The sequence below is a fragment of the Grammomys surdaster genome, unplaced genomic scaffold (assembly GCF_004785775.1).
Source record: "Grammomys surdaster isolate TR1022 unplaced genomic scaffold, NIH_TR_1.0 184, whole genome shotgun sequence".
In the NCBI taxonomy this organism is placed as follows: Eukaryota; Metazoa; Chordata; class Mammalia; order Rodentia; family Muridae; genus Grammomys; species Grammomys surdaster.
In genome coordinates this window covers 2651529-2674569 of record NW_021604629.1, presented here as the reverse complement: position 1 = coordinate 2674569, position 23041 = coordinate 2651529, and the positions used below count along the sequence as shown (strand labels likewise).

Below are 23041 nucleotides of genomic sequence, written 5' to 3'. Positions count from 1 at the left end.
GGCTTAGTAAGTACCTATGAAATGGCTATTGCAGGTAGAGTTAGCATACTACAGTCATGTACAGTAGTCATGCTAGCCACAGTATGGTGGCTAATGTAGTGTGATTTCTGAGGCCAGAAAAGAAGGTAGTGTATGCTTCTTTCTCCTGGTACACAGCACAGGGAAGTTCGTGGAGTGGTAAGACAGAGAACCCAATGAGTTCTTTGTTTCATGGGCAGATTATAAGAGCTGGGCCTGTACTCATACAAGGTTAAATAAAACTACTTCCTGGGCATCCTTGCAAAAGCTTCAGGGTTGGAGAAGAATGAACTCTGGGTTTGGAAATGGATTCTTGTGGAGGAGGTGATGGTGGAGGAGGAGGTGTTAGCAGTAGCTTACTAGTAACAATTCTGTAGTTACCACATAGCCCTTCCTAGGAAGCAGATACCATTACCTCCTATATGTGAACTCATCTGTTCATAGGGTAGCCTGTGGGATGCTACTGTTAATTGTGTTGAAGGAAGAAACTGACTCCACAGAGCCACTTGACAGTTCTAAACCTGGTTCTGTATATAGTTGAATAAGCTTTAAGGCAAGATACTGAGCCTTCCAGAGCCCCAGCCTCCTTGGTGAAATAGCCTGCTATGTCTAACCTCCAGGGCCCGTTGGTAGACCCACATGAAAGGACATGTGAACATGTTTTTGAAAATAATATAGTACTATGAGTAGTTTCAGGATCAAAGCTTAGGCTGTTATAGTCCCAACAAGCTAGGCTCAGCTACCCATCCCCAGTATGCTCATTAAAGAGACTGGTAATAATTAAAAACAGAAGAAGGCAATTTATCCCACTTGGCCACTGGAAAGAGAAACAAAGGCCGTCTTCGTGGCTACTGAAATGAGGTTTAGGTCCACAGAGAGGACAGTAGATAGGCGTAATTAAGCAGTTCTGGACAAGGCACGGCCTCACTCATCATGGATCCTTCCATGTCTCTTTTCTTAGATCTATTCTTGTCTCCTCTCCACTTCCGTCTGACCTGGGAGGTCAGGTAAATTTTCAGGGCTGTACGACACCTTCTCTGCCTGGCACCAGGGCTCCTGCCTTTCTCTCCCTTTATTATAGTACTCCTGGGGAAATTTTAAGTCTCTGAAGGCCATTGTTTCAGTTGTTTGATAGCACAAGTAGGCTTTTTCTTTTCTTTTTTTTTTTTTAATTTCTTTTTTTTTTTTTGAACATGAAATGCTTTTTTATAGCATGTTTTACAAGGGGAGGGGGTAAGAGGGTCCAGGTGGTGGAAAAGTACAAAATCTTCTTGGCCTGTGCCTTGAAACATGTCATGGTCTATATGGTACACTGCCTTGAATTATGATCTACCTGCAGTTCTTCAGAAGATATTCTTTTTTTTAAATACCTTATCTCCTGCCAGACAGCCACAGTACCCTGTAGTTCTTTAGAGCCAGCATCAGCGAAGGGAAACTTGCATAGACACCAACTTGTACTCAGTGTCTGCTGCACGGTGGTGTGGGCTGTATTTCACAGCTGCTCTAGGCTGGCTAGTGACAGAATCTTTGCTGGCATTGAAAATCAGGATTTGAGCTGCCATTTAAAAATAATTAAATGATTTTTTTTGTTGTTGGAGTCAAAATATGTGAAATGTTATTTGAGGAAGGCTTGGGGGGGTTATTAAATCAGCTTTTACCTCCCAGCCAGGGAGGCTGTAGGATAGTGGAAGGTTACATGAGGGCTTTGTTCTCTTGGCCCTTTGGGAACAATGAGCCCACTCTAACCGGTGGCAGAAAGGCTGTCTCAGGAGAACTATGTCAGGTCCCATATTCCAGCTGTGTACAGCTGGCTGCAGGTTTTATGGGTTGTTGGGTGTGATAAAGTTTTTTTCTTGGGTGAGAAACTTGTAGGTTTAACAAGTCGCTTTACATTGATATTTCCTTGATTTGGAGGTTGTGTCCAACAAAGTGGTCAATTGCTAGCCCTGGCACACAGCTGTGCCCACACTTGGCCGTAGGAGTGATCTATGATGAGCCTGGTAATGGGGCAGCAGAACCAAGGGTGGAGTGAGGGACGTGCCTGTATGAGTGGCCAAGGAAGGACATTGTGGTCCTTCAGACTTCTCTGGTCCTTTGTAGAGCTTTCAGATAGTCTCTCCCATGAGGTTTGTATAGTGCCTCCAGGCCTGAGAGTTGTCAGGGTTTACCATAATGTCTGTGTGAATAATTATAAGTCACTGAACAGAACCACTAGTCAGCTACATCCCTCAAGAATGCCTAATTGTAGGCTGCAACAATGAAAATATACAAGAGCTTAGATACATGCCATACTTTATTTCAAAGAGCAATGATCTGAGTCAGCGATGACTTGGGTGGCTTTCAGTATGTTGGAAGCAGCTTGGTGAGCGTGCGGTGCGGGCCAGTGGAGAAAAGGGGAGGGAGGAGTCCCATTCCTCAGGTTTCCCACAGAGAGACTAGGAATATTGGGAAAACACAAGCTTTGGCCATTGGCTGCAGTTCTTCAGCTACTGAATATAGTTACTGAAGATCCAGAAGAGTTTATAAACCATGTTAGAAAAAAAACCCATTTCTATGGACATTTGTGAGGTGTAGGACGTGTGTTTGTGTGTGTGTCTGTGTTTTGAGTCAGGATTCTCTTCTTTTCTATCCTCAGCTCCTCTTACATACGGAATTATAAGGTGCTCTGCGTACCATACTCGGTTTGTATGGTGCTGGGGATCAAAGCCTTGCCTTTGTGATAGGAGGCAAGCCCAAGTCTAATATTTCTACATGAACTATTCCAAGTGCTTTTGGGAGCCCATGATAGCATATGGTAGTTTTAAAATCATTGACGGTGAAGTCTGAAACTCAAGAAAAGAGAGTACTTATAGCCAATGAGCTTTCTTTGGTGCTTAGCATTGTGTATCTGTTGAAACACGCTGGGGAGTCTCTGAATGAATGAATGAATGAATGAATGGATGGATGGAAGACTAGGAAGCAAATGGACACTCTAAACAGTAGCCAGAAACCTACGTGCATAGGCGTTTTCCATGGAGGTTTTTAGGGTTTAACAGATGTCTAACAGCTCTGTAGCTAGAAGGTGAATATCCAGTTACTGTATTCTAAGGTATGGAGATTGGTGGTGGTATAATATGTCTCCTCTTTGGAATTCTGCGGTATATTTGATAGCTATTGCATTCTTTAACCTAACATGGGTTTCTCAAGTATGTGTGTGTGTGTGTGTGTGTGTGTGTGTGTGTGTGTGTGTGTTGTCATTTAGCTCAGAATGAATTGTCACTCGTAAAAAAAAAGATGCAGATTTTTCTTTTAGGGAGAATTTTGATAAGGTTCCAAAATCTCTGAGGGCAGTTTTTAAACAGAAATTTCAGAAGGACATATTTTGAGGATATATTAGAATAAATGTGCAGGCCACTGAGGACCACTTTATTGCTGTATTTGTTAATATTTTCTTTCTTTCTGTTCAGGCTCGAGCTCAGCATTTGCAACCAGGCTGATGGCTCTAGTACAAGCTGAGATTATTTCTTTGAAAATTTCTCTGTAAATTCTCTCTCCACTGGGCCAGAAAGCAAGCCCTCACCAACCTGACAGTTCCAATACTTTGATACTATCTTTCTGTCTTTCAGAACTATGGGAAACTAAATTTCTGTTGTTTAATTTTTAAAAACTGGTTCCATAGCAATATAATTAGGTTGTCATTCACTTGGCTTTTAAAATGATGGGGAATATTTCAGTTCCTTATGAAAAGCAGGATGGCCGCAGTGTCTTGTCACCTGATAGACAGTATTTATAGCCTGCTTTTTGTGCTCTGGTCTTTTCGTTGCTGCCTCGGCTGAGGAGAAAGCCAGACTAGATTTATATCTTTGGGGCTTGTGGGAAGGTGTCCTTATTTATCTCAGTTTAAGTTTTCTTAGTTCACTGTGAGGATCAAAGAATTTCTAGTAGAAGGGACATTTGGTGTCACCTTTGCCAGTCTGCAGCAGGCAAGGGAACAGGCTAATCTTTATCTGCCTTCATTCTGTGTTCTTAGAACTGAGGCTGGAGCACGTGCTAGTGTAGCAGGGATTCTCCTGAAACTGATGCTTGCTCACTTCCCTTTTCTTCCTATGAAAGCCCATCCTCAGAGTTCAGAGGTCTGGCTACAGGAGTTCGAAGTCCTACTACATTTTATTTCCTCCACAGAAGAGGGATGAAGACACATCTCCAGACAGCAAAGGCTGTCTCTGCACATCTGCTTGCTGCCCGCTGTTTCACTGTGCCCCCTTTGTGCGCCTCATGACTCCAGACAGACAGTGTCTTCTTCAGAGCAGCTTTAAGTAAACCTGTGTCTTTCTATCAACTTCTGTTGCCTGGATTTCTGGTCGAGCAGAAGACAGTCTTGAGTCATAGATTTTAGTAAAGGTGGGGATTAAAAAAATAATTATGGCTGGGTAGTGTTGTCACATGTCTTTAATTTCAGCACTTAGAAGGCAGAGGCAGGCAGATCTTTGCGAGCTCGAGGTCTACTGAGTGAGTTCTAGGACAGCTGGGGTACACAGAGAAACCCTGTCTTGACAAACCAAAATGATGATGGTGATGATGGTGATGATGGAGGGGCTAGAGAAATGACTAAGATGTCAAAAGTTGCTTTTACAGAGGATCTGGGGTCCATTCCAGCACCCACGTGGTGCTTCACAGCTGTCTGCAATGCCAGGTCCAAGAAATTTAATGCCACCTTTTATTTTATTTATTTATTTATTTATTTATTTATTTATTTATTTGTTTTTTCAAGATAGGGTTTTTCTGTATAGCCTTAGCTGTCTTATAACTCACTCTGTATACCAGGCTGGCTTCAAACTCCTTGAGATCATGTGCTTCTGCCTTGCAAGTGCTGGGATTATAGGCATGCAGCACCACCACTGGACCTCCAGTGCCTTCTTCTGCATTGCCTTTTGATCTGGGATGACCCAACTATCAAGACTCTTCCGTCTGTCAAATATCAGGGCCTTCTCTTCCACCATCTATTTCCTAGGTGCAGAGAAAGCAGAGAAAAGCAGAAACATGGGAGCCATACATATGTGGTGGTGTGCAGACATACATGCAGGCAAAAAAATACCCATCTATACAAAATCAAAATCAAATTAACCTTTAAAAAAACTTATGGGCTGGGTGGTGGTGGCGCATGCCTTTAATCCCAGCACTTGGAAGGAAGAGGCAGGTGGATTTCTGAGTTTGAGGCCAGCCTGGTCTACCGAGTGAGTTCCAGGACAGCCAGGGCTACACAGAGAAACCCTGTCTTAAAAAAAAACCCAAAAAACAAAAACAAAAACCTTATGGAGTTCCTGTAAAAACAAAAAACAAAGAAAACAACTTCAAAAAGCTTGCACAAACTGTTGCTATCACGGCATTTATTCATTTCTTTGATATGTATTAATTGGTCCTTGTTCTATGTCGCTTATTCTAAATTCTAGGATGTGTAATAGACACTTTGATTATTATCCTCAAAAGTATAGTTTGTAACTGAGAAATGAGGGACTAAAACAAAGTTATAGTCTGTGGGAATCTAGGGATATGAGGGTTTCCTCTTTTTTAGCTTCTGTGTCTTCGTATTGTCTGAGACCTCTTTGGTGACCATAGAAGGTGTATGGGGTCTCTTCTGCACATGAGGTCCTATCTGAATTCTCAAAGCTGTTATTACTCTTCCTCATGTCAGCCTTCTCTTCTCCAGGGTAAACATTCTTGGTTCCTTTAGTCATTTCCCCTAGGATGGGCCCCAGTCCTCTTTCCATCCTGGTCACTATCTGTAGGATGCAGACCAACAAATAAAGCCTGCCCCTCTACCAGTGTGGAGCCTGCAACACAATGAAATGTCCCAAACATTGATTTCCAGGGACGCTCCCATGTTTCCGCTTTTCCACGCCTCCCGCACCCAGGGAGAGGATGATGGAAAGAGAGGGTCCTAGAGTAATTCAGACCTAGAATGTCTTGGTAGTTGGCCCATTTGAATTTAAAAAAATTAAAAACAAATAAAAACAAAACCAAACCTCCTTTCTTTTATCTCCCCACTGTTGTCCTCTTGTCCTTGCACCCTGATTGGTATCCAGGCACATGCAACCCTTTGACACTGAAAAAGATGTCCTCTGCAGAGTTCACACTCAAGAACTGGGCAACAGTTACCGAAAGAGAAATCAATCAATCAATCAATCAATCTCTCTCTCTCTCTCTCTCTCTCTCTCTCTCTCACACACACACACACACACACACACACACACACACATTTTCATATTTTAACTGACTGTTCAGTTTTTTTGTTGGGCTTCAGCCATCCCTAAATCCAGACTTGCTGCCTAGGGCCTGCCTTTCCCTTTCTGAATAATTGCTTTTCATTCCTAGGGAAATTAGCATGGAAAATTAAATTCCAGTATAACTGTATTCTATTCTTGTCTTTTGTCACATTCTCTACTCCAGTCCTCCTTATCCCCAAACCCAAAATGACACATGCTGAATCCTGTGGTATCACAACAGTTGGCTATTATATCAACAACTGTGATGTCAGCAAAGTAGGATTTTGATTTTAGGGAAGAATGGAAAGGAGTGTGTAGCTGCATCCCAATAAAAGGGCATTTTAATGCTAATATTTACCCAAAATGCCTGATTGACCTTTCAGTGCCTGACTGCCCTCTCTTTGGTTCCCATTGAACCCTGTCTCTATGGATTAATGGGTTGGCTTATGAGCGTTGCAGTGCCCACATCTGAGTGTGTAGAAGTCTCCTGCTGGTTGGTTGGCTTCTGGGCTCTGTTTGGGTTTTATTTATGAGACATGTGCTGAATAGAGCTATTCAGGGGTGGGGTTCAGAGGGCAGCCTGGGAGCCTGGGATGAGCCTGAGGCAGATGTGCATGGTCCCTGGGTGCAGCCAATTTTCTTGAGGCTGTGGAGCTGGCTGTTCCTGGAACATGCTGCCCTTAGACCTGCCTGAGTGTTGCTGCCTGCTGCTTCTGAGGCAGGTTGAGGCTTGCCCAGTAGCTCCTTCATGGTTCCTTAACACTGAGACTTAGAAACACCTGCCACAGAGAATTCCAGACTTCCTCAGTCTATGGGTCTTAGTGTTTCCGTAACTTTTTTATAGTACCCACAGGCCCAAAGAACTAGCTAGATTTCACTTAATAATATTTAGGTTTAAACAATTTTGTTTTGCTATATTTTCATGCTAACAAAGTAAGTAGCTGCCTAAAAAATAAAACTATATAAATTGAAAGAAGTATTTTTTTAGCCGGGCGGTGGTGGCGCACGCCTTTAATCCCAGTACTTGGGAGGCAGAGGCAGGCGGATTTCTGAGTTCGAGAGTTCGAGGCTAGCCTGATCTACAGAGTGAGTTCCAGGATAGCCAGGGCTACACAGAGAAACCCTGTCTCGAAAAACCAAAAAAAAAAAAGAAGTTTTTATTTCATTTTTAAGTAACCAGTTACTTATAATGGGATCTGCTGACTGCTGGATTCAACATTGCCACCCACATTTCCTGTTCCTTGCTGCTCTTCACGTGGTGCTTGCTTTTTATCATAGCAACTGTTGAAAACCAGCTTCGCAAAGACATGACATCATTGAAAGAATGTAGTGCAGTCAAATGTTCAGACTTGTGTGGTGTCTAACAGATGTTCAGGTTTTCTTTCCCAAATTTGTAATATGTGGCAGTATTCCTCTGAGTTTGCCAGGTTGTTTTGGGGTACCTCAGCGTACAGTTTGAGAATGAAAGTTGTGTAGCTACTGAGTAGCATCTGCATTCAGAAGTTGGGCAGATTGGTGGGCAGACTGACTGCATTGTAAGGAAAAGACCTGCTTTGACCAGAGTCTGTGTTTGTGAGCTGTTTGGCACCTAGTTGAGGAAAAATGATGAGTACCTTTCATTGATTTTGTATTGATTGAAAGTCTTCTAAACTAGATGGGTTAAAGTAAAACATTGTTGTGACACCAGAAATTCAAGGGCAAGGCAGGAGATCTGTTGAGCTTGCCTGCAGGGATATGCATCAGTGGTAGAGGGTGGTTTCCTGCCACAAGACAAATAGACAATAGAGGCCTAACATGGCTCACTACCAAGTATAGAGCTTACTTCACCTTTCTAGACTCTGGTTCTGCTGTTTACAGTGAAGTTCAGAGGAAACTACCGTCTTTGAACCCTACCTAGTTATTTTGTCTATAAAATAGAAAAAAACAATGATAACTACTTCTTACTATGTTACAGAGATTAAATGGATAAAATACATGCATAGAACCAGCAGACTATGGCCACACTGATGCACTTTCTTCTTATGCCTTCCAGATTTGGGGAACAAAAGATGTTCACCCAAACCTAAGTTAAAGTTGAGCTTTAATATCTACATAGAACCTGCAGTTTGAAATATCTTTATTACCACCTAAAAAAATTTTTTTTGGTGGTACTGGGAATTAAACCCAGGGCCTCATACATATAAGAGAACTGCTCTACAATTGAACTACATCACAGAGCTGGCCATGGTAGCTCACACCTTTAATCCCAGCACCAGAAGGCAGAGGCAAGAGTTTGGGGCCAGCCTGGTCTACAGAGTGAGTTTCAGGATAGCCAAGGCTAGATAGCTACCCTGTCTCAAAACAAACAGAACAATAACAGCAACAAAGAGACCTATTTATCACTAGACGTATTCTGTGACAGGATCTCACTCTGGTATCAAGGCTGTTCTGGTGGGGGGTGGGGGGAGAAGAGGAAAAAAAAAGGTGTCTCGGCCTTCCAGGTTCTTTTTTTTTTTTTTTTTTTTTTTTTTTTTTTGTTTTTCGAGACAGGGTTTCTCTGTGTAGCCCTGGCTGTCCTGGAACTCACTCTGTAGACCAGGCTGGCCTCGAACTCAGAAATCTGCCTGCCTCTGCCTCCCAAGTGCTGGGATTAAAGGCGTGCACCACCACCGCCCGGCAAGCCTTCCAGGTTCTGAGGTTACAGATGTATGCCACCATACTTGGCCCTTTATTACTTCTTGATAATGCTGCTCCCATTATAATGTCCCACAGTCGATGAGCTCCATGCTTTGTTTGCTTTGTAAAAACATTTTACTGAAATATGATATAGAAATGACATTATATGTATCCAGGTCAAACAGAATTTTACAAATGAACCCATGCAATGGTCATGTGTGTGTGTACATGACCTTGTGTAGCCACATGTGCAAGTGTTTTATTGCATCCTTGTTTGTGAGTATAGTATGTGGATCATATTACATTGTGATTATAATTTGCATTCTGATTAATGAAATTAATGAAATTGGTGATTAATGAAATTGGCTACTTTTTCATATATCTCTTAGCCAATTGTATGTAATCTTTGGTGAAACATTTGGGCTATTTTATTGTTTGTTTCCATTTTTTTCCTGTTTATCTTTTTCTTTCTTTTTTTTTTTTAAATTTGATTTGCTGAGATTCTTTATATATCCTATTTTGAGTCCTTTGATGAATACACATATACACATTTGGGTGTTTGAAGTGTGGACTCCTTTGAATGTTCTTCATGGATCCAGTTGCTGTAGGTAGGTGTCTGGAACATACAAACACACACACACACACACACACACACACACATCTTCTCCTACTCTGGCTTTCTTTGCCTATCTCTAAATGTCCCATTTAAGAGCTCTATGCTTCCTCCAAGGTCTCCTTGGCTTCTATTTGTCCTCCTTGCAATTCTTCTTACACCCTACTTCCTGAAGCACTCTGTTGCAGGCCTACCCTTTGTAGCATCCATACTTGCCTGTATGGCAGGATGAGGAGTTCAAGGGCAGGAAACAAAGCATTGTATAGGAATTGGAAAGATACCTTCAGAGCTTTGAGTAGGGGCAGTGGAAGGCTTCCATGCTCACACCTTTTTCTACTTCTCCTACAGTATTTCCCAAGGGTATTTCAACCTGTACTTCCTTTTGATATGTGTGAAGCTCTTCCACACATGCAGGGTCTTCTGCAGGTTGAGATTTACAGTGCTGCATGGAGGACCGACCAGTAGTGTTCAAAACTCTAGACATTAGAAAGGACGCTCAGCAAAAAGTCCTGTGCACTTTGTAGTTGGAAAGTCTTTGCAAAGAACAAGTGTGCTTGAGTTCTCCCCTGCAGACAGTGTATGGGGTGCTCAGAAAGCTTGGGCCCCTTATGAGTGTTCTTTATGGGTCTGATTGGTACAGGTAGGTAATATACTTATTGGAAAGCTGGAGTGAGTGCCCTACCCTAAAAGAAGGACATGAGTAATGGAGCCCAAAGCTGCCTGCTTTATCCAAGGGTAGTCACACTGAAGTGATAGTACCCAGCAGTTCCTTTAAAAACATTTGCTAAGAACTGTTCTAGACACTGGAGGAAGGAGTGGTAAACAAAGACAAAAAATAAAACAAAACAAAAGCTCGAGGTCATGGGATTTCATATCCATAAAAATGAGTGTGTAAGATGATGATAAATGTAGAGGAAGATAGAAAAGTGTAGAGTGCTGATGGGTAGCAGGTTAGGGAGAGACTTTAATTCTGTGTAGTATCATCAGGGAAGTTTCATTGAGAAGATGGCGTCTAACCAAAGACTTGAAGGAGTGGGGAGAACAGGCTTGTTGGAGAATGTGATATAGTTAGCTAAGCTGTGAAGGTCTTACCAGAGGAATGTCCTGGACATGCTTGAGGACATAATAAGGACACAATGTGACTGGAGGGAGAAAATAGGAAAGGGTAACTGAAATGAGGCCACAGACATAATAGGGATTCTGATGCTTTTCCAAGGCAGAGGAGGCCTCTTATCACCATCAGCTTGAACTCAGCTAGATGGGAGAGCATGGGAAGGGTGAGCATGAGGTCAGGACTTGGGGGCAGGAAAGGCTTCAGAAAGAAACTGACATCTGGCCTGGCTATTTAAGAAAGAATGTGGGCAGAGGACATGCCAGAAAGAAGGACTTGGCTGAATTAAAGCTTGGAGGCATCAGCATTCCTGGCATAGACAGGGAATGGCATTTTCTGGAGTCTGATGTGGCTGCCCTAGGAAAGGCACTGACTTAGATTAGGACTGTGGATCACTGTTTTGATTGCCCAAGTGAGGGAGGCAGTGGTTAGCCCCTCAGAGCGGAGCTTGCAGTTGTACTCCTCTCTGTTTTCTTTTCCAAAGTGGTGACAAGCCACTAGACAGTGTGGGCTCAGTTGTCTTGCCAGTGCTGGGTAAAGCTGCCGGGCGAGAGGCTGAGTGTCCAAACTGGCAGCAACAGCTGTATGAAGGGGTTTGGAACTATCTTGGCACCAAACAGATTTCTTTTGGCCTAGATTTGCCTCATGATTGCTCAGCCCAGTTTAGGCTTTTGGGAAGTATTTGACTTGAGCTTAAAATCTACAGAATCTGTGCTCCAGTGAAAAACAGTGATCTTGCAAGAAGGGGGATTGAAAATTGGTTGAGATTGAAAATCTAAATGTAGCCTGGTCTACAGAGTGAGTTCCAGGACAGCCAAAGCTACACAGAGAAACCCTGTCTCGAAAAAAAAAAACAAAAAACAAAACAAAACAAAACAAAAAAAAACAAAAACAAAAACAAAAAAAACCAAAAAGACCCAAAACAAAACAAAAACAAAAAGAAAGAAAGAAAGAAAGAAGAAAGAGAGAGAGAGAGAGAGAGAGAGAGAGAGAGAGAGAAAGAAAGAAAGAAAGAAAGAAAGAAAGAAAGAAAGAAAGAGAAAGAAAGAAAGAAAGAAAATCTAAATGTAAGGAACTTCCTTTGAGCCTGAGGCTGGGAAAGCCGTGTAGGAGTGTGAGGAGTGGACTGTGAAGAGTTCTTCTCTCTTTCTCATTCAACAACAAGAACAACAAAATATCTTTTCCTGTAGCTGTTTTTTCAGCCCCCTTGGATCCTGTAAACACCCCTGGCAATCCTTTAATCTTCTAGCCAGCAAACGGGTCCTTTTCTATCTTGATGGGCTCTCTGCACTTTGGAAGCGATACAAGGCACAGGTGTGTGGATAGAGAAGGACAGGGTCTTTTGGTTTGGAAGGGGTTGTTTCAGTTTTGAGAAATCCTTCCTGGTATCCTTTCTTAAGTGTTTTGTGCCTTCCCAATCATCCTGGATACCAGCTTATTCCCTTTTCCCTTGTTCATTTCTAGGCCTAGAACAGCCAAAGACCCATCCTAATGTTGGCCTTCCCTGTGTAGATTGGTAGAAAGAGGCATGGCTGAAGATTCAGGTTCCAAGAAGACAGGATAAGGCCAGAGGGGTGTTTCAAGTCCCAAGGATTCTCATTTTCTTTTTCAGAACCTGGCAGAGGGTTCACTGGGAAAGAAGGCAGGAAGGGATGTGCTAAGCATCTTTCTAGGAGCAGGGGATCTCCACAGGGGGGTTAACAGGGGTCTTCCTTGCTTCCTGAGTGGCTGATTATATGGGGATCCAGAAGACTTTTGAAGTGCTGAGGACGAGGGTGAAGTCCGGTAGAGCAAAGGCTCATTCTGGTTCAGCTGCTTGTTAAGCCTCTTCCAAAAGGAGTTCGATGTTTGGTTGGTCTGATCTGGTCTGGTTTTTCAAGACAGGGTTTCTCTGTGTAGCTCTGGCTGTCCTGGAACTCACTCTGCAGACCAAGCAGGCAGGTCTCAAACTCAGAGATCAGCCTGCCTCTGCCTCAATTAAAATGCTGGGATTCCACTGTTAATTGCTGGGATTTTAGGAAAACTGTGAACGGCTTAGGCCCTCCTTGAGAAGCCACTGAACTGTTCCTCTCTCTTTGGGCAGGGCCTGTGGATTAGGACATAGTTGGTAAGTGGGTACAGAGGGCAGAATAATTGTGTTGTGGGCATGATGAGTGGGCAGGTGGGCTCTGGGGTCAGATTCTAGTTTCATTGTCTGGTGACTGACCTGTGTGATAGTTGCAGTGTCTTGGCTGTAATCAAGCTCTCACACCACACATGAAAACTCAGGTTCCTTTGCTATCTTTTCTGTCTCTTTGGACTGCTTCTTAAGCTATAACCATTACACAAACTGAAAATGTGACATTAGAGAAGGGGAGGTATCAGTAAAACTTCTCTCACTGTGTAGAAGCTCTCTTTGTTACATGTCTTTTTAAATTTTTATTTGTGTGTGTATATACATAACTATATTTAAAATAGAGCCAGAGGTCAAAGTTGAGTGTCAACAGCTATCCATCTTGTTTTTCTGAGTCAGGGTCCCACACTGAACCTGGAGCTTGATGATTGGCTAGACTGGTTGGCCAGCAAGCCTCCTCAGCAGTGGGATCCCAGCTGTGTGCCACTGTGCCCAGCTTTTACATATGCTTGCTCAGGGGCTTCAAGATGAGGTCCCCATGCTTGTACAACAAGCGTTTTCCCCACCGAACTATCTCTTCTCGTTGTTAGGTGTCTTGACTTCATACTAGTAAGAAGAAAAGGGCAGTGGGCAACTCCTGTTTCCTGTTAGTGGCAGTTCTAACAGCAGCAGGAGGGGAGGCTTGCCCTCACATGCTCACCTCTTCCTCACCATTCTCAGAGCTCTGCAAGTCATGCTGCATGTACAACTATGTCTGCAGAAAGATACCAAGGGGACATCAACCTAGATGGGAGCACAGGTTCTTTTGTTTGTTCTTGGAGGCTGAGCATCCCTGAGAAAGATCTCCCTTCAGAGATCATCATCAACAACACCAATATCGTCATTGGTGTACATGTACAGATATTGGGTGTGTGTGTGTCTGTGCGTGTGTTCCTATATAATAGCTTGTGTGTGGGAGTCAGGTGATAACTTTCAGGAACTGGTTTTCTCCTTCCATCTTTTTGTGGGTTCCAGGAATTGAACACAGGCCTGGATAGCAAGTACAGTTACCTACTAAATTCTAAGTTATCTCCCTCTCTCCCTCTTGAACTTTTGAGATTCCTCTTGGCTTATGGATCAGGCTAAATTGTATTACCCATTGAAGATCAAGCTGGCCAAAAGCAGGAGCCTTCCAGAAGGTCTGGGGATTTCAAACAGCCAAGAGGCTGTGCAGATCCCTGTGTATCTCCTTCCTGCACCACTCATGTCCCACCATCTGAGAAGTTTTCTATGGCTTGTGCTATGGCCCACCTTCTTAGTGCTCCCTGCTAAGATGCAGGACCAGAACCATACACTCACCTCCTGGCTGGAAAGGCTGGCTAGGTAAAGGTAGGAGGCTAGAGGTGTCCATGCTGACATGGAGAACAGTTTAAATGGGCTACCATCACTCAGCTCTGGCCAGCTACACAGAATGCCAATTGTTTTGGCAGATTTTCTAATTTTTCAAGAGAAGCTAGAACCTCAGTTTTTGTTGACACTTAGCTTCAAATTAGTTCCTGACAACTAATTTGAGTTATTTAAAAATAAACGGAAAAGTCTGGATGAGACTGAGCTTTGCTCTTGTGGACCATGAGTCTGTCTGTGTCTTCCAGTACAAGTTCCTTTCCCCAGGAGCTTTGGAAGTGGAGATAAAGCAAGGAAAGAAATGTCCAGCTGCTAGGGTGGATGCAGGAAGCATTGTTTTGAAGTAAAAGACGCACAGTTCTTGGCTGAGGAAACTTGTTAGATGGGGTGTGACTGGTGCTTGCAAGAAACCCAGTTGCCTCACGTCCCGTTGTTGAGGGCCAGAGGTTCTATTCAGGGTGGAACAAATGTAACTTTATTTTTTTTTCAAACCCTATATTTAATGAGGGTTCTTAAACGCTTTAACCTTCCGTGTAACTCACCACTCACTAGAGGTAGTGGAAAAGAAAGGATACAGGGGAACTGGAACTGCTTAGAAAGGTTCTTTGGAGCAACTCCCGTCTGTGTTGTATACAAATCAGCGGTTCGGTTCACAGGTTAGCAGGCAGCAGCAGCTTGATTCTCTTGCAAACACCTCACAGATATGCCAGCAGTCCACTTTGGTAGAGTCAGGTTAGCAACAGTGGTGACACGACCTAGCAGAGACAGCCAGGCCTCAGCCTCCACTTGAGACAGCGGGAGGGACCAACAGGAGCACCAGGAGAAGTTCTCGTCTGTACCTCTCTCAGGGAAGAGAAGATCAGCAAAGACAAGAGACCCACAAGCGTTGCACAGCTACCTATACCAGCAAACCAAACTCTGTCTCTGTCACTCTGTGGAGTCCTATTTATACCCTCCACACATCACGTGTCCTCCACATGTCTTGCCACAGTAACAGTCTTGTCTCAGCACGTGCCTTGCCTTAGCACGTGCATCTGATCAGCCCGAGTCCTTGGCAGCGGCAACAAACTGTAGTACACCACCAGACATTTTTTGGTGCATTTTTCTCTATGATGTCCCGAAAAGTGCAGCGCAGCTACCCAGTATAAGGCGGACCAATATATGTGTGTTGTTAGCACAGAATCTTTCCTCACGTGTCCTTTCATGTGCTTGCTTTAGCAGAACATCCTCTCTCCTATGTCTGCTTCAGAGAGATGTTCCTTCATGAGTCGGCCTTAGCCTTTCAGATCTGTGTCCACTTTAACAAAATGTTCCTTCATATGTTTGCCCCAGCAAAACACCATCCAACTGACTTTTGAAAGAACCCTTAAGTTTCCACTTCAGAAAAAGCTATGGGTTCTGGAGGAGGAAATTCTTGTCCATCTTATATTTGATCACAGCTGAGCAAATGCTGTGAAAGAGTAAGTAGTGGCCTCAGATCTTTCTAAGACCTCACCATGTTTTATGACACAAGTTTTCACGCGTAAGATATGTAAGACTAGCCTAAAATGCTTATTAGGAATACAGTTTCCTGGCCAAACCCCTCCCCTGCAGATTCCCATTTGGGTGGTGGAGATGGAACTGAGGACCCTGCAGGTTTATTTACTAAGCCCCTCATTAGTCTTAAAGAAAGTGAACAGTAAAAACAGAGAGGTCTAGTTATTTGGAACTCACTTATTTTGTAAGTATAAAGCTATATTAATCCTATCTCAGAGAGTGGTAAGAAGTGACCTAAAGATCACTAGAGGCACAATGGCTTGGAGCTGGGGCCCAGTATAGGTCACATAGGCTCCAATTCCCGACTTCCACTTTCTAGCTGCATGACTTGGGTGGTTTGTTCCCTGTTCTGTATCTTGGTATCCTTTATAAAGTGCAAATAATTATAAAAATAGTACCTACTTCACCGGGATGTCTAAAGGATTAAATGGTTTCATATATATGAAGCACTTATAACTTTAGGTATTATAATTGCAGAAGAAATCTGGCAAGTGTCCTAGTAAACACATCTTAGGTTTTTTTTTTTTTTCCTTTAGGTTTGTTTCTTGCACATAACAAACAAATTAAGGCTTATAAGGTTTAGTTGGGGTTTCTATTGCTGTGATGAAACACCATGACCCAAAGCAACTTAGGGAGGACAGGACTTATTTTGGTTATACTTGTATAGCACAGTTTAATCAAGCCATCAGGGGAGGAACTCAGTCAGGGCAGGAACCTGGAGGCAGGAGCTGATGCAGAGACCATGGTGGAGTGCTGCTAACTGACTTGCTCCTTTGTCTTGTTCCTATGGCTTTGTCAGTCTGCTTTCTTACAGTGCCCACAGCTACCAGCCTAGAGATGGCACTGCCCATAGGGGCTATACCCTCCCACATCAATCGTCGATCAAGAAAATGCATCTGGTTTGTCCACAGGCCAAGCTGGTAGGAATATTTTCTCAATTGAAGTTCCTTCTTCCAAAACGACTCTAGCTTGAGTCAAGTTGACAATAAAACTTGTCAGTATAGAGAGAGGCCTTTCTCCAATTTTTACCAACTTTTCTCCCTTAACAACTCTGCCAAGGTATCTTAACATTTTTATACTGTAGGTATTTGCACAGTGCCTGGCATAGGTAAAATGAACCGAATGGCAATTTCAGAGAAGTGAAAAGTGACTCAGGCTCAGAAACTGGGAGAAGCATGATCTGGAAGAAAAGCCTTTTGTTAAACATGTCTGCATCTGGGAAAGGGCCTACTGTAATCCATTGCTGTTTTGTTGAGAAAACCAGCCTTGACCTCAGATTTGCATGGCCACACAACCAATGGCTGTGCATTTTCCTGACTAGGTTGGGTGGAGTTTTCTGGCTGTGCCAGGTATACTCTCACTGTTTCTCACATGCCAGGACATTTCTGCAGTGCTTTACTATGTTGTTTCTCTGACTTAAAACTCTTCGCATAGTTGTCTGAAGTTTATTGGAGCCAGGGTTTTGAGAAACTGGCGATTGGTGGTGGATGCTAATTGAAGAATTTCCTTTTCCAAATATGTTGTTTCTGCCTGGGTTTTGCCATTTATGGATGAACCTTGCGACACCAAACCAGCTTCTCATCTGTTTGCTTCTGTTGGGCATTTTCACCAAGTACATTTTCTCCTTAACCCAGATAGCTAAGGTATCCAGCTAACAGTGTAGAGGAGGGTCAGCAAGATGGGTCAGTGGGTTAGGGTGCTTGCTTCCAAGTGCTATTTGACTTCCTAGATTCCATAGTCTCACATGGCAGAAGGAAAGAACAGTCTCTACAAGTTGTCCTCCACCCTCTACACGTGGCACATGTCACTCACATACACACACACACAGAGCGGGGGCGGGGAATGTGTCTTTCAAAAAAAAAAAAGATAGAGGAGAGCTTGAACCTGCTTCTCTGTTTGTTACAGGACTTTTTTTTCTTTTTTATTTCACCCAATTTTCAGAGTTAGCTTCATTTTTTTTCCTCCTCACAAGTTGTCTCTCTGTTCATGTTACAATGACAGAATAGCATTCCAGAGCAGTAGAGCCAACTCTTTCAACACTAGAGATTCATAAGGGAAAGAAACATGTCTTCCATCATTTTTTAAAAAATGTAATTGAGTTTCTAGTCTTTCCACACATATCTGCCTCCTCCATGAAAGCCTATCCTGGAAGAAGTAGAGTATGTTGAGATTTACACTGATGGGTGGTGATAGTTACTGTGAGCATAGCAGCCATGGGCACTCAAAAGCAGGCATGTGGCTGGAGAGATGGCTCAGCAGTTAAGAGCTCTGACTGCTGTACCAGAGGTCCTGAGTTCAATTCCTAGCAACCACATGGTAGCTAATAACCATCTCTAATGGAATCTGATGCTTTCTTCTGGTGTGTCTAAAGATAGCTACAGTGTACTCACATACATACAATAAATAAATCTTTGCCGGGCAGTGGTGGCACACGCCTTTAATCCCAGCACTTGGGAGGCAGAGGCAGGTGGATTTCTGAGTTCGAGGCCAGCCTGGTCTACAGAGTGAGTTCCAGGACAGCCAGGACTACACAGAGAAACCCTGTCTCGAAAAACAAACAAACAAACAAACAAACAAACAGCAGACATGTGGCAAGTTGATTCCTTCACTGCTGAGCTCCCTGAGGACCCTGACCTGACAGAGCTTCTGAGGCTGCCTCTTCTCTCTTCCTGTTTGCACAGAGCAGTATGCAAGCACTTAGCGGCCTCTCGTAGAGATTATCTCAACCCATGCCAGTGTGCATAGGCCTACCAGTGGGAACGGGCCTGTCGTGTATCATCATCTCTAGTGCTGTATTAGACATTTACAAAGTTAGTTTCCTTCAACAGTATTTTTCCTCAGCTTTCTAAAGGATGAAAGTGAGGTTCAGGCCGGGCAGTGATGGCACACGCCTTTAATCCTAGCACTTGGGAGGCAGAGGCAGGAGGATTTCTGAGTTCGAGGCCAGCCAGAGTTGCACAGTGAAACCCTGTCTGGGGGGGGCGGGGAAGTGAGGTTCAGTTTTATTTTTTTAACTCTTTTTTTTTTTATTGCACTGATTAGTTATTCATGGGTGTGGGTATATGCTCACATGTGCCGTGGATTATATATGGTCAGAGAATAACCTTTTAGAGCCAGTTCTCTCCTTCTACCAGATGGGTCCCAGGGCTAGAACTCAATTTGTTAGGCTTGGTGGTAAGCATCCTTATCTGATGAGCCATCTTGCCAGCAAAAGCCCCTGAAGTATTACTTTGGAGGAGTCTTTCATTGTGGAGTCAATTCTCTCCTTCTACTATGTGTGTCCTGGGAATGAAACTTAAGGTATTTATTTAAATACCTTAAATATATTTTATTAGGTATTAGTTTATTGTATATAATATAGGATATTAGGAAAACATGATTATTATTTCTAACCCCTAATTGTATGAAGCCTTTTAGATGTCACATTTTCAGAATAGCCTTTCATGAATAAGTCAGGTACTCTTCATTCTCCTTTCTTTACCAAGGCTAAATACTACTTATCATTACCTAATATGTTAATGTATACTTAGTATTCAGTACAAGAAACCTAATGTGATTCTTTTTCTTGTTTCGTTTTTTGAGACAGGGTTTCTCTGTGTAGCCCTGGCTGTCCTGGAACTCACTCTGTAGACCAGGCTGTACCTACATGATTCTTATCTGTGCTGCCCACTGGATGTGAGCTCATGAGAACAAACTATTTCTTTGCTGGATTCGCTTTGGGCAGAATTGTTCAGCAAATGCTTTCTGAAATAAATGAATGGTTTATTGATTAGAACAAAGCTAACATTTTTTTAAGAAAAAGAAATATTTCAGTTTTATCCATGAATAATAGGACAAGGGGCAGGAAAATGTAGCAAAAATTCTGAATTCGGTGAGAATAATGGGACATTTAATAAATGAGAGTTGGATGGAAATGGAGGTCGATTCCTCCTCCTTCTTTTAATGGAAATAATTTTCTGTGAGGCAACAGATTATCTGCTAGTTCACAGATTCTTCCATACCAGAGGCCAGCAGTGGGAAAGTAGTTTTTGCCACTTGCCACAGAAACCCTCTGGTCATGGTGGACTTCTCTGGAAGATATTTGAAGTGCTTCTGGCTGCCTGTGGGAAAACTTGGTTTACAGGCATGTCTTCTTTTCAGGGCTCTGGGTTTGCAGAGAGCCGAAATGACCATGACTGCCAACAAGAACTCCAGCATCACTCATGGAGCCGGAGGCACTAAGGCCCCTCGGGAGACGCTGAGCAGGTGGGTAGAGGCATACTTCTGGGAGATGGCTTCAAGAGTCGGTCAAATGGTCTGGGACCCAGGTAGGATCTCTGCCAAAGTTAAATAATTACTATGACTGTTGATCATCCTGTTTGCTTGTTTGGGCCCAGCTTGTGCTGACAATTAGGCAGAAGTCTTGTCTGACACACACATAAAAATTCCCTATTCGGGATGGCAACTAGAAGCATTAAAACAAGTTCTGCCTTGTACTGGGAAGCCCTGGAATTCCAGGAGCAGGACAGTAGTGAGCAGCTTAGAGAAGATGGGGACATCTTGGAGCCAGGCTGTACTGTTGTGAGGAAAGGGACCACACTGGGGTAGAGGTGGGTCAGCAGTTACATATATTAGCATAAGTTCCAAGCAGATGTCTAGGTTCTGTAACAACTTGGGCCTGGCCACAAAGAAAACAACTTGGATGAATCTTAGTGTCTGCTATTACCACTCTTCTGTTCTTTTAATACTCTTTGCAAAGGTAAGAATATAAGACTATAGAAAAATGAAAGAGTTTGTAATCTTTATAGAACTTCGTTCAAATTTGATCTCTGAATACTTTTTTTGTTTGTTTTGTTTTTGTTTTTTTGAGACAGGGTTTCTCTGTGTACCCCCTGGCTGTAGTGGAACTTACTCTGTAGATGATACTAACCTTGAACCCACAGAGATCCGCCTGGCTCTGCCTTCCAACTGCTGGGATTAAAGGCATGTGCCACCCTTGCCTGGCAAACTCTAAATTACTTAACCAGATAGAGAGATCTCAGAACATGTTCTGGTGTTCTCTAAAATCTCTGCTGCCTCAGCTGTGATTTAAATAGTACCTGACTCTTAAGAGTTGCTGTGAGGATGAAATGGAGGGGTATGGCAGTTCTTAGCATGGGGCTACCAGAACTGGCATGGAGATGTGCAGCTTTCTCCAGCACTTCTCAGGACTGGGCCAAGGCTGCATGCTGTTGCCCTGGAAGTGCTTTCAGACTTTTAATAAAACCACAGATGTTTTCACAGCCTTTTCTGTGATGTGACAGATTTGTCTGGTAGGCTCAGTCACTAGGTATGAGAATGCTAAGGTATGCTTGGGGTAGGACTAGTCCTTTCCTGATGTCTGGGCTGAGCTCAGTGGGGTGTGGCACCTCAGATTTGGACTGAGATGGTGGTAGATGTTTATTTTACTCAGATCTGGTATCCAGATGTGGCTAGTTGGATAAGACCCAAGATGTAGCATGTGGGGAGTGACTGGTATGATGAGACAGGTGTTTCCCCACATTGTACAACAAGACTTTGTCCTGGTTCAATCTAATGGACTGTGCCAATCACATAGGACCTGGTAGGCTATGTCTTCATAAGCATGTAAGAGCTTTGGATTTAGTCAAAAAAGTTGAGTACTTACAGCAAGACCAGTAAGAACTTTGGGACTCTATGAACTAAAAACTCTTCTAGAACATCAGGTAACTGAGACTTTCTGCCTCTGGGAACTACTTTGCTAGGCTCAAACCACACTGATGGCAAGTCTTACTCCTCTCTGTGTGTACACATGTTTGTAGTCTTGATATATAGCCCCAAATCCCTCCCCTCACACACAAAACACACTTTTGCATGTGCAGTCCTCCTGAGTGCTAGGATTACAAACTTGCACCACTATACATGAACCCACTTTTTTTTTTTTAATGTCATTGACTATAGTAATGAAATAAGCACCTATTACTCTATAATGTTATTCTTACATGTATTTGTACCCTGTGCATGCTTGATACACATGAAACCAGAAAAGGACATTAGATTCCCTGGAACTAGAGTTATTGACAGTTGTGAACTCATAGGTGCAAGGAACTAAACCCCTGTTCTCTGCAAGAGCATCCAGTGCACTGACCAGGTGTCGTATCCCAGCCTCCTATGTCTGTGTGTCTGTCTGTGTGTTAGGTGTACACATGATGTGGGAACCTATGGAGGCCAGAAGAGGGCAGTGGACCTCACAGAGTTAGAGTTACGGGAGCTTGTGGGTTTCTAGATGTGGGTGCAGGGAACCACACTCTGGTCCACTGGAAGAACAACAAGTGCTCTTAACCACTGAGCCAGCTCTGTCCGACCTTTTCTTTCTAATTTCTACTATATGAGGGTTCCAGAGGTACAGGATGTGTAGTATTTACATTAAGTTGCAAAGCCAAACCAGGATTGCTGATACATTCTCCGGTTTCTATTTGGAATACACACCTACGTAGTTCTAAATGTCCTCAGGACTTGCTCTTTCATTTAGTGTCCCAGCATGAGTGCTATCCAAACATGAGAACAGTGTTTGTAAATATCTGAGTTTGAGATGTACCTTTAGAGAAGCATCTCTCCAGCCTCCCTTCTGTGGCTTCACTTCCTTCCTGCCACATTTCCGCTCCTCTCCCTCCGTTCCTCCCTCCCTCCCTCCATTTCTGGGAACCTGGCTTTTGCCATGGAATCACAGGCTCGGTGGCTAGCTGTGTCCTTCACTCGGAGGCCACTCCTGAGCTGTAGGTGTTACTCAGACACTGGGATCTGGTGGTTTCTGTGATTGGCTTCACCTTAGCCACTACCTGTATTTGGACTGTGTGAAACAGGAGGTCACTGGTTCACTTAGGAAATCACTCAGTGAACTCAGGGATCTCTTGGGTGGCAGGTTCTGGGCTGAATACTAGGAAACAAAGAAGGGATGACCCACTCTCTCGACAAAGTGTTTACAATGTGATGATTTTGGCGTTTGGGCACAGTAGTCTGACTTTTCAATAAATTGTTGGCAGTGAGTTGGGCCCTTTTATTGTTGTCAGCTCAAGAGTCCAAGGAAGGGAGCATGTTGGTGTAGGCAGAAGTTTGACTGGAGAGGGCAGGGGTACAATGCCTTTCAAAGCTGAATGTTGATACCTTGGCTGTTTTGGGAAACGTGGATACAGTAGAATCTAGTAATACTAAGAAGTGTTTGTGTGGGGGCTGAGGGGTAGGGATTATCTTTTTGGAAATAGAAAGCTAATGGGGCTGGGCATGTGGGATCTCAATGCTACTGTTCTGATCTGTTTTTCACGGCTTTATCTTTGGCTTGCTTAAGGCTGGACCTGGCGCTGCACCCAGCCATTCTGAGGTAAAGATTCTAGATC

General features: G+C 43.4%; 1 protein-coding gene across 4 annotated transcripts in view; it reads left to right on the top strand.

The window, feature by feature from the left end:
- St5 (suppression of tumorigenicity 5) overlaps positions 1-23041 on the top strand; it is a 157419-nt gene that overhangs the window by 91199 nt on the left and 43179 nt on the right. For all 4 annotated transcript variants that reach the window (XM_028768025.1, XM_028768026.1, XM_028768027.1 and 1 more), the window contains one exon: positions 19812-19916. In XM_028768025.1, coding sequence (XP_028623858.1) covers positions 19837-19916 — 80 coding nt within the window. In that variant the 5' untranslated portion in view covers positions 19812-19836. The remainder of the gene's footprint in view (positions 1-19811; positions 19917-23041) is intronic.